Source organism: Siniperca chuatsi, linkage group LG18, assembly GCF_020085105.1.
Source record: "Siniperca chuatsi isolate FFG_IHB_CAS linkage group LG18, ASM2008510v1, whole genome shotgun sequence".
NCBI lineage: Eukaryota > Metazoa > Chordata > Actinopteri > Centrarchiformes > Sinipercidae > Siniperca > Siniperca chuatsi.
In genome coordinates, this window is record NC_058059.1 from 10,141,503 (window position 1) to 10,153,891 (window position 12,389).

Genomic DNA, 12,389 nt, shown 5'->3' on the forward strand with positions numbered 1-12,389 from the left:
CAAAAGCAACAAGCGCAAACATTAAAGAAATGTGCTCCAAATCTAAAAATGCTCCAAATTGTAAAACATGTACAAAAGTCAAAACAGAAACATTAAGAAAAATGCAACAAATACTCAAACACATACATTACAGGAGAGACGCTACTAAAAGTCTTTGATAAACTGGAAGTGCTCCCGGCTGCTGGTTTATAAAAATTCCTGATTATAAAGTCTTTTTGTACCTTTCTCCTCTTGTATGTGTTTTTCCTTTTCCAGTTGTTTTTTGTTTTGGATCACATTTCCATTAATGTTTGTGATTTTTGCTTTAGTATGTGTATTGTCTTTAGGGGCCAATGTACTTTAAACCATCAATTATGCTTCTTTAGAGATTCATGCACATGCTTGTATTTTTTCCAACAAGTTATTTTGATTTAAGGGTGTTAGTCAAATTTATCTTGCCTTTTCTGTCACTGTGCCACATGTGACTCTTGGTCCGGAAAGGGTGTTCCCACCCCAAAATTGCAACATTATACCCACTTCAGCTTCTCATTTGATTCATGACAAACATGTCATGAGATTATATGTGAAAATTTAAATATTTATAAATGGGAGGGTGTGAGGGTCCAGAGGAGTTTCTGCAGTAGAGGGTTACAGGCAATGTTATCATACACCAAAGTGTATGTTTATTAGAGCTCTGCATCCCATTGATATCCTCAGATAAATAATCACACAATTCTATAGTCTTCATAATTCCTTGCAGGGACTTATTTTCATAGGGACTCTAAAAACATTATAGACTCCACACGTCAACATAGAGAGAAATGAACAAAACTTCAGCAACACACTTTACATACATATTTTATTCAACACTTAACTCCAAATAAATTCATATCACAGCGGTTAAGCTGAGTAGTTTTACATGCTCTTGGTTTTTCAAAAGTCCATTCAATATGAGATATATTTGTTACAGCAGTGATAACTTAAAAAATACAATATGAATGCACAAATAGCTCAGCACTTTATAGTCCACCGCAAAAAACAGTGACAGTATACAGACAAAAATAGAGAATATCATTATGCTTCCATTTCAAAGAGATCACTGTAAATTCTTCATTTATATAGAGACACTTAGGTGCTTGAAGTGGTAAATTGTGGTATGTTTCCATGTTTGAGTTATTGACATAGCTACACGGTTAGACAAAAAACGTACATATAGACACACACACACACACACACACACACACACACACACACACACACACACACACACAGTGACCAGGTGGCATTCTCAGTGGCAGGGAGTCACTGTAAATGACAGCTGGTTGAGGATGACACACACCTGAGGTCCCTTTCAGGACTGATGTGTAAAAGGCACACACATACACACACACACACACTCACATACAAAATCTCTCTTTCTCTACAACATTTACACATTTACTGCTGTACAGACATACATAACAACACAAACAGAAACACACACACACACACACACACACACAGACGTTGGGCACAGACTCCATAAAGGACCAAAAACGAGGCACAACTGGACTTGGCAGAGCGACATGGAATGTTTCAGTCATTGATCTTTGATTGTGAAGCTCTCGATCAGTTTAGTCATCAGTGTCCTCCTGAGAGAGAAGAGGGAATGAATTTACTGTCCTGTACGTAAATGACTTCCTGTGATTCCATTTTAACCTTGAATGAAAAACATCAGCATACAGCTGATATTACATCTCAGGAGCTGTACAAACCAGTTGAGGTAATGTTACAGCACCCATCAGGTTTATTTATGTCACGTTGTGCTCAGTCACTCAGTCTTTTTCCTCACTCAGCAAGATTTCACCTTAAAAATGTTGATTTGTTTTTCAGCTTTGGAAGATTATTAAATAGGTTTTGGAGACAATCCAAACTAAAATGTACACAATTTAGCCAGCTTTAAGGATGAAAGCCTCCACCAAATGCCATATAATATAGACACCTTTAACTTTTATATATTTTAATAGTATTCATGAATGTTCCCCTAGCTCCTTCACCTTTATATTCCAGCTGATTTAGTTAAATAGTTTTGGGCTGATGAGAGAACAAAAATCAGGGTTCCCTATAAATCCACTTCTTACCAGGGAGTATTCAGATTACAGTGGTGTGACCCCAATTATATCTTTTTAATGTCTTAAGGTCCATAAACTGCTTCCAAGCACATTAAAATATTTGAATACAGCAGTGGTCTAATATGTTCACTCTCACTGAAGTTTTGAATTTAAGGCTCTTCAATAAATCCACCTCTGGCCGAAACTGTCTATCTGTCCATCAGCTGTTCCTTCTTTCATTTTGAAATGCAGCTTCACATTATTGACTGTAGGTTTTATGTCAACCAGTTGCTAGTGGAGTCTCACCTCTGTAGCGTCAGCAGGGTCAGTATCAACTGGTGACTCTGCCACGTTCTGTACTGCTGAGGCTTCATCACCCTGGAATAAAAAAGATGCCGGCTTTCAAAAAAGATGCATATAATATGATCCAATTTGATATATGCATGATCTTATGGGAGTTACTGTATGTTTACTGTAAACATAGAGGGAGGAGGGCAGTTGAATGCAGAAAAGTGAAAGAACTGAATATGCTCAATATGCACAAATACAGGCACTTAATGGAACGAAGAACACAAAAAGGCATGGACTGGCAGCTACTCTGGTCTGGTGCCGTTAAGTGCCTGTATTTGTGCATAATGATCATGTTAAATTCCTTCACTTTTTCTTTCACTCGCCTCCTCTTTTCTTTGTGCTATTAGTGACCCAGGTAAAGCTGCATTGATTAGACAATTAAGCGAAAATGAATCGGCAACTATTTTAATAATCAAATAATCATTTTTTGGCAAATGTGCCAAATATTTGCTGATTCCAGCTTCTCAATGTAGGGTTTTGAACAAAACATTCTTGGGGTTTTGAACTGTTGGTCAGACAAAACAAGATATTTGTCACCTTGGACAGTGGGAAATTATCACAGGCATTTTTTCATTATTGTTTGACATTTTATAGAAAATAATCATGAGATAATTCAGTAATGAAAACAATCATTAGCTGCAGCCCTCAACACAGATGCACCTCCAGACTATCAGGGCAAGAACATCTGGATACACTTACTGCCATTATGCCATAATACGCAATATTATATACTGCTGTGTGTATACTGCACATTTAAATATTGCTCATACTGGTATTGCACTTGAATTGCACATCATTTCACATAATGAAGCATAGTGTTAGTTCAGACAGAGCACTGAAGTTGCATGCACATTAGCTGATTGGCATCAGCTGCTTCATTCATGCCTCACAATCTGTGGCTTATTCACCAGCTTCTTGGCCAATAATATTCATACAGGTGTACTGTGCAGCCACTATACATTTCTAGCTATTACTCTGCTGACACACTCATGCCAAAAGTTTCTGGTGTTATTATTTAACTGAGATTTAATGTTCATGTATGGTTCAGTCAGAGACACTTATGTCAAGGAACTGACCATTTATAGCAAATGGTTATACGGTTAGATTTGCCAGGAAAAGGCTCTGCTGTTTGAGGGAGCTTTCAACGAATCTGAAAAGCGACGAGGATTCTGCTGAGAGACCTAATCCCTAAAAACAAAAATGATTGCTTAATAAGTATTAGCACGGAGTGCATTAGAACCCCCAAAACAACAAATCCACTGCGATCCACCATCCTTAATCTATACAACAAAAATGTTGCAATTTCTCTTGAATGCTAGCAAAGCCCTTCTCATCTGAGCCAACATCCTGGCTAGCCTCTGATCAACATGTGATGATTCAAGGGAAATATTCTAAACTACATGTACCCAGCAAACTAAACTTACTTTAATGTGTCCTCTATATACATGCTCTTTATTATCTCTGTGTATGTGCATATAATCATTGAAACATTGCCATGTCACAACCCATGGGAGCATACTTGGCCATTATAACAAACTTTGACCCCGATATGATGTCAAATAAGAAAGATCTACCAAAAAGAAGAGGAACTTCTGCACACTAGAGTCTGCACAGTTTATTTAATTAGTTTATTTAAATAGACACTTTTATCCAAGGCGACTTACAATAAAAGTACATACATTGTACTTATTATACATTGTATCCCTTATTGCCCCTCATCTTTGTAGTCCACAAATGCCATGGGACTACATTACCTTTGAGTTTTTTTACACTGTGGCTTTGCCTTGTATACCTGAGTAAAGTCTATGACTGAAGGCTTGTGAATGTAATTAAATAGACTCTAGAGTTCCAGAAGTTCCTCTTCTTTTTTGTACCACTTGCAATTGCCCTTCCACCACCTAGCACCCAGCCTTGTTTCGTTCAAGTGACAAATCCCTCTAGCGGCATCAGGAATTATCCCTCATGTTCGTCAGGAGCAAAGGAGTTTGACGTTGTTATAAAGCCACAAAGTCCGCAGAGGGAGGAGGTCGGGGAAATTGAACGGGTCAAAACAACTTTAACTTCAAGTCATGGGAATCAAGTGTTCGCTTTCCATTCCCTTCCGTTAGTCAACATTTGTTTCCTTAAACCATCACCACGATCGTTCTCTGACCTTAACCAGATGTTTATTATTGTAACCATGGTGACGCAGATCCCCTATCCTTAGTACCCAAACCAAACCTTAACCATACTTGTAAGATGTAAGAAGAAAATGGTTTTATTTTTGCAGCTGTGATTTGTAAAAGTTTTGGAAGGCACTGACAAATGACATTGTCCAACATGTACACCTCTATGTGTTGTTCTGAAAGGCAGGTACAAACGATGTATTTTGTCTTTTAAACGAGGCATGAAGTGCTTGATTACACCGTGCCATTGAACTGACCTTCCTTAATGGGGAGCGGTCACAGTGTGCTGACGTGTGCATGTATGTGGATGTGACGCGCTCACCGCCGGCTGACATAACCTTAAACCAGTTATTGCACCTTCTCCTCCTGCTGTTGCATTTAACACCACCCATCAAGCCTCCATCTGTTCACCCAGCTGCACACACACACACACATACTCAGACTTCATGCGAATAAACACTGCCTTGTCTTTTTACAGTGGTCAGATTAAACTTTGTCCAAAAGTTAAAGATTTGTTCACTTTTTGACAAATCAAACCTGAAATATCTGTGTAAACTGTAATCTTCCAAAGAAAAATCAACGTAATACCTCACCTACAATCTCTGTATTGTTTCATAGAAATTTTCAAGCCAAAATCGCTTCCCAGGGACGTGAAATACAGCAGCCTCTTTTATTGCATGTCGCTAAAAAAGATCTGAGCAATAAGATGTGTTTGTTGAGACCATTTTCTATTTCCTGTTCTCCTCAGCTCCCCCCACCACTCTAACTACCACTCTGCCTGCTCTTCTAGCTCATTGTCATTTTTTAATCTCCTTCTACCTTTCAGGCTTTTGTGTCTTCTGATATGAGTCACCAGCAGCTGATGAATTGGTGAAACAACTAGATGAGGAGATTAGCATCCCACCACCCTCTGTTTGCTGGTGTGTGCGCGTGTGAGACACAGGAGACAATTTTTGATGGTCTCTCTCAACCTGGCATCAATTTTTAAATAAAATCAATATTAATGATGTTTAATGGCTGTGCCGCCTGGGAATGATGGTTAAATGAGGACAAGCTGCTACTGTCTGCATGTCAATCTCTCACTGGGAATACCAGGATTTTGTTTTTTTTAATCTGTGTGTTTATTCCTCTGTCAGTCAGTCCACCATCTCTCCATCAGTCAGTACACTCTGCGTCTGTTTGTCCATCTGTTTGTCTGTTCTTCCTGCCAGTTTGGCTTGTCAACATTACTCATAATGAGGCTGATCACATTCCAGGTGGAGCTCCATCAGTGTTTCATCCCTCAGGGTGAATACCACGATTAGCTATCTAGCTGCCTTAATAACACAACTGCCAACAAAGATGAAAGGATTCAATTGGATGTTTGTGTGAAATACCACAAGCATTCTTTGATAACAAAATCAAAAGCATTGAATGAAAGCAGTGGATTTTAAAATTTTGATTGCCTCAATAAAAGAACTGGTGAAAAGCATTTTGTTTAGAAGTCACAGTTGTTGCCACATGGCAGAAAAAATAACTAGATAATTTCTTTGGTATCTTATCTCTTTATAGGGTACCTTTCACTAATTACAGTCAATTAAAGCATAGCTGAAGAAATATGTGTACGTGTGTGTGTGTGTGTGTGTGTGTGTGTGTCAAGTTATTGTTATGGAATTCCCTGTGTTTCATCGCTATAATTAAGGCATGGGAGATTGAGCATCACAACAAACATTCAACAAAGTGTTTGCATTGCCCAGGGAAATATTTGATTGGCTTATCATTTCCTACTACTCACAGCGATGAGCTGAGGGTAATTACAGGCAAATTTAGTTCTCCCTTCAGAATTACATCCAATTTTAACACCTTATTAATCCAGATATAAACCACAGGGAAGTGTAACTGCTATGGTTTGACAACAAAAGAAGAACAGTGATAACAGTGTTTTTCAGTGTAAAAAAAAAGCAGAGCATGAACATGAGGGCCATCTGTTCCTCTTGTAAAGTTTGAAGAAGAAAGACTTTCTGCATTAAGAGGAGCTGGTGTGAAGTGAAAGTGAAAATGTAGAGATTTACGTTGGGGATCTTGTGCACGTTATAATTGAAGGTGCCCTGTGGAGTTTTCTTGTTAACAAAAAAAAGTTATGTTTACATTCAGTGTTTCCAAAATGCATTGTATTTATCCTTGAGGTCAAACAAACATGTTGAATGCCCTTTCTCATAAAATATTTGTAAAGCCAAAATATTTTAAAATGTGCACTGTTTACGACAAAACAGGGACCCGCTTGGGAAAACTTTGCTCCATAGCACTACTAGTGGTCAAGAATTCCACAGGGTATCTTTGAAGTGCATTGTACTGTATATGTACAGTCAAAAAGAAAGATGCTGTTTCACATGTGATATTAAATGTGAAATAAATGCAATCATCCTAATCTGTAACCTGTAAGTTTTTTAATGTAGAATATAACTCTCCCCACCTTTGCTAAAGCCTCAAATTCACAGAAAAAAATACCTAAGACATGACCTCTGTCCTAATGATAGCTACGGCCCTTACTGTACCTGCAAAAATCTACATGAACAGCTATCAAAATCCTTGATAGAGAGAAGGAGAAGGTAAAATAGAAAGATACAGACGGCAAAAAATAGAATAAAAGAACCCACTGAAAACAGGAAAGGAAAATCTTTTCATATTTGACTTGTGTCGCAGCAGTCAATTGTTTTCAACGGTAAACCGCCTTTACCTCCTCCTCCTCCTCCTCTGGACAAACGATGGCCAGACTGACTGATGAGCAATGCAGGAAGCTAACAATATGTAACGGCTTTCATTTCAGAGAAGAAAGACACACAGCTGATATGAGAAGTGATGACAAATGACTCAAGGTCAGGAGGCCATTTTGACACAGTGAAATGTTATAGCTGGCAGCCACTGTCGTGAAATGGAGGGATGTGCTGTGCTGCAAACTACCATTTCTACAGGTGTGTTTAACAGTACATCAATATGTTTGTGGAGAAGTGTAAGCATTCAGCAAGTGTGGCCCAGACAAATGAAAGCATTCAAGTCAAACTGAAATTTGAATTCTTCTCATTTTTTGTGTAAGAATATATAAGCTATAATGATATTCCAGTTATTGTGCATGTTTTTTTCATTTTTTAAAAGAGGATATTTGTTTTTGGACATTTGTTTTGGAAACTGTCTAAGCTTCAAGCCTCTGGGTGGGCATTTCCACTGGCAGCGGTTGACTGACATTTGAGGGCTGACGTTGCTAGGAAACGGGCAGTCAACTTGCATGTTGCGTTACTGACTAGAACATAGTCAGTCCTACGAACGTTGATACAGACGTTAACAATCCCATGTACCATTAGCAATTTAAGATATCTACTCCTTTACAACGTCCAATATTTGGGAGGAACCATTGTTCTGTTAAATTTGTATTCCACATGAAAAGTGGAACAAACACAGGGCTTTCACCCAGGAGACCAGAGTTCGTGTCCTGTTTGAAACCAAAGGTTAATGTTGAGTTATTTAAAGTTTAAAATTTTGTTACGTTACAAGTCACGTCACGTGACTTACATTACTTACGTCACGTGACTACCTAACCAAGTAGTTTTGTTGCCTAAACCTAACCAACACGTGACTTAGAAGTCACTTGACTGCCGTCACTTCCGTCACGTGACTTCCAACTACCAAACCAAGTAGTTTATGAAGGCGTCTCCAACAGATGCTAAAGGGTACCATGTGCGTGAAAAAAACGACGGCATTTGATGCCCTGGGAATGTGAACGGGTTGGACCAGACTAACAAAATTCACAGCAGGGAGTACTCCTGTAACCTAAACCCAATCATAGACTGTATATAAAGATGGACGACATCACAACTGCCCAAAAGTGAAGCCAAAACATCGCGATTGCAATGTGGTAGCTGGCTGCAGTATAGGTCATAAACCACACACACTCCATGTTAAAAAATCAAAGTACACATCAAATAAATTTTTCCCAAAGATGGTTTCTGTCAGTTTAGGTAGTTCTTATCACTCTGATGTATGTTCAAGTGTCAATTTTTCTGATAAGTTTGGTTCTAATTAGTTATTTAATACTATATAAATGGGCTTTCACGCCATGATTGACAACTGAACCCTGCTTGCGATCGAGTTGCCTGGGTGTATGGGGAGGACCTTGATACTGTGGCGCCTACAAAGATATTGCACCAATCAAATTACCAACATTCATCATCAGTTGGACCCAAAAATTTGCACCCACTGGCAAACACCACTGTACTTAGATTTCTTTATCTTGGTACAAATTTGCCCAAATAAGTATACATCAAGTCAAAACAAACACCAATGATATATAAACTGATTTTTTATAAAAATAAAATAAAAATTAAATTATCTTTCTTACTTGTTTGACTGGATCCTTCTTGACCAATCCAGTGGCAACTGCAATATTGCCTGCACCCTCCACAGTTTTGTGGGCCACAGCGGTAACGCCGGTAACCATGGCTCCACCAACCTGAGACACTCCAGACACAGTTTTACCTGCAACTGTAGGAACGAAAGAAGAAGAGAGGAGGAGGGCATATGAGGAGGGCATATATCTCTATAGAGCATCAACACTTGTGAGGATTAGAACGTAGAAAAATAGATAAACAATCAGGATTTCAAAGCTTCCACAGTGATCAGAAGGAAATGTAATTTGAGTGGAGCTGCCCTTTAGTGACTCTCCAGTTGTCAGAGATATGATTTGCTACTACCTGTTACTTTACTATTACTTAGCTTGACCCGATGAAGGCGCTAAAAGAGCAATCATAATTCACCAAAATCCAACAATTAGGTTTCAAAATATGGTCACAGTCAACACTTGTCACATGTTAATACTTCAGTAATCCAACCAAATGATTTATCACTGCTTGTTTCTGTTGCCTCAAAACCCCTAAATGCATTGAATTGTACAAGGGTATGCTTTATTTCTTAGAAATTCATCTGTAAGAGAAAGATTGTGATATTTCTTCTTTGAAAAGTTACGTAGTCTCATTATACTGTATATAGTGCTTTTGCTTGAATGTAGGATATTGTAGCATTGAGATAAATTTTGAAAAAATTTGGAAAATCAAAACAAACAATCATAAGATCTTAAGTTTTTGTTGTTATTTTGCCTTTTTATTTCCTATTTTTGAATGTGGTGGAAGCTGCCTGCAGCACTGTACCTGCAATCTATACAGGTAAACAAGCTATTAAATGCTCAACTGCTTCTACCTGGAACACCCTACACAATTATTTAAAATAGGATCATCACCTGTAGTGTAATTTGGCTAACTGAAAAACCTCACAAACAGCCTGGTGGCATTTCCCTTTCAAAACCCTTCCACAGTTCATGTGATCCTTCCACATGTGTTTACATCCTGTGACCTTATTGTGTAACTGTTTTGGAGAGGTATGTTGGAAATAAGATTTTTAAATTCAGTGAGGTATCCTTAAATTAAGGCTAAGAATATCAATCAAAATAGACATTCTCAGTATTTAACTAATGCATCTGCAGATCCTTTTACAACTAGTGCTCGATTGAGGGTCACTCATTGCTAAACACTACTGTATTTTGATACAACCTGGGGATCACAAATTCGAGGGGACACGAGATTATTAGCAGGACAGGAAAAAAACATTGCACAAAATAATGTTGATTTTTATCTGTTTTTTGTCAAACTGGTCACAACTGGTACATGTACGATCAGTGACATGGGGCCACAAGTAGAAATTGCTTTAAGGGCCAACAAGCCGAAAAAGGTTGGGAGCCAATGCTCTGCTCCGTACAGTAATGGAGTCCAAGAGTGTTACACATAGTAATTAATCACAAATAAGCTGCACTTTGCTATAGGGCATGTCTCTCCCTATGTGGACCTCCTGAATGCCTGAATGTAAGCCGCTTGGTCCGACTGAGAAAAATACATATCCTCCCTCCTCCCTCATTTATTGGGTTTAATAAGACATTCTGTCATCACACATTTCTCTTATAATCCCAGCTTCCAAAACACTCACTTTACTTGCAGCGGGATACAACAATACAGCCATTTCCCTGGATGCCTATACAGCAGGAGGTCTCCCTTGGCTTCTCTGCTTGTTATGTATGAGAAATGGCAAGGCCTGGCCCATGGGGAGTTAGGCAGGTTGTGTTGACTAAGGCAATGAAATATGACACCTGCACAGTTACAGCACATCTCTCTTACAAACCACCTGAGGAGCCAGTGAGATGACCCCTTTTTGCTTTTATGTCAAAGATCTATTTGTGTAGAAATGCTGTTGATGTTAACAGGAAGGGCTGTAAATTTATACAATACTGATTTTTTTCTCCAGACCAACAAGAGAATGGCACAGTTGCATTTAAGCCTGAATTAATATATGGTGTTACCTGTTGTGACTCCATCCTTTGTTTTGGTACCTGAAAGGAAATGCAGGTGAAGCTCAATTAGTCAAAAATATGTACAGCCTATAGTAGACTACAGTAGTCCACACAAATGATCAAAATGCCCTGTTTCTGAATAGTCAGAGTTGTGTATCATAATAATAATAATAATAATGATAATAATAATAATAATGATGAAACAACAACGTTTTACAGCTTTCTGTCCCATTTTTCTAGTAACATGATCATCAATCAAATTAATTCCCAGCACCCACCGACAAACATAACCCCATCTTTCGTCATCTCAGCTGCTCCAGTCACTCCCTGCTTGGTTTTCTCCGCCGCTGCCACGACCCCATCCCTGGCTTTAGAGAAACCCTTCATTAACGCGTCCATGGCTGCTTGATTGGCTCCCAAATTACACGCACACACAGCTGTGAGGATGTCAAAACAGGCGCAATGAGAAGGCACTCCCGGAATCGAAGCGCACGGTATTAAAACATGTGACAAGACACAAAAAACGATGCCACCGCCCTACTTTTCTCTGTGACAGGTTTGTCAAGCCAATATCACCGTCTGAAATATGTGTGCAGTTGATACAAGCAGCTGCTCTGAGGCTGCTGAAAATCCCACCTGTAGGAATTGGTTACAGCCCAACTGAGAAACCAGGAATGGATTTCTTATTAATTTGAATAAAAAGAGGAAATGGACGTGTTACATTGCAATGCGATAGGAAATTAAATAATGTAGTAGCTGATATTCTAAAATAGAGGATATATATATATATATATATATATATATATATTTTTTTTTTTTAAGGGAACGAGAACAAGAAATAAAAGAGCTGTGGGGTCACGCACCTGTTCGCTTAAACTTCCTTCAAGGCGAGAATGTGATGAGTCTTCCGGGATAACAGAGAGATTCCCCAAGAGAGCCGTAAGCCCGGTTTGTTGTCTCCAAACTACAACTACTACAAAAGACCGATGTGCGTAGAGTCGTCCAAACAGACAGACGGACACAGACAGAGGGAGACAGACAGACGCTCCACAGGTTTGACAGACGCCTCCTACGCCTCGGTGATGGAGAAAGAGCGATTAAACCCCGTGATGCTGATGCGAGAGAAGAGATGCTCCGCTGTCTGTCTGTCTGTCTGTCTGTAACACACACACGCGCGCGCGCGTGCGCGCGCACACACAAAGATTACGTAGTTCTTTCTGTACGTGGGTTGCCCACAGCGTGTAGGTGCAGCAGGCCCTTTAAAATCACCAGTCGGCTGAATGCATCTGCGGCCGAACTACCAATTAGTGGCAGTATAATTATGCAAGATAACACTACTGGGCTATTCAGTGTTCCCACGTGTGAGTAAGACGTTAACTACAGCTGCACAGCGGGTCCGTGATGAATTTTTTGCATTGTAAATTAAAAGGCCATGTT

At 39.1% G+C, this 12,389-nt stretch overlaps 1 protein-coding gene across 1 annotated transcript; it reads right to left on the reverse strand.

Annotated features, from left to right (window-relative positions):
- Positions 1-821: 821 nt before the first annotated feature.
- Positions 822-12,117, reverse strand: LOC122866189 (alpha-synuclein-like). Its single transcript, XM_044175542.1, has 6 exons — positions 11,816-12,117; positions 11,231-11,389; positions 10,962-10,991; positions 8,958-9,100; positions 2,376-2,447; positions 822-1,610 (listed from the first exon to the last, which is right to left on the reverse strand). The coding sequence occupies exons 2-6, from the start codon at positions 11,349-11,351 to the stop codon at positions 1,593-1,595; spliced, it is 384 nt and encodes a 127-aa protein (XP_044031477.1). The 5' UTR covers positions 11,352-11,389; positions 11,816-12,117; the 3' UTR covers positions 822-1,592.
- Between the last annotated feature and the right edge of the window lie 272 nt (positions 12,118-12,389).

Bases quoted from the DNA above. Each gene is read 5' to 3' on its own strand.
- LOC122866189 (XM_044175542.1), bottom strand. From the start codon at position 11,351: ATGGACGCGTTAATGAAGGGTTTCTCTAAAGCCAGGGATGGGGTCGTG. The intron at 10,992-11,230 runs GTGGGTGCTGGG...ATTTCCTTTCAG, and splicing joins AGATGGGGTTATGTTTGTCG to GTACCAAAACAAAGGATGGA. The intron at 9,101-10,961 runs GTAACACCATAT...TCGTTCCTACAG, and splicing joins AAAGGATGGAGTCACAACAG to TTGCAGGTAAAACTGTGTCT.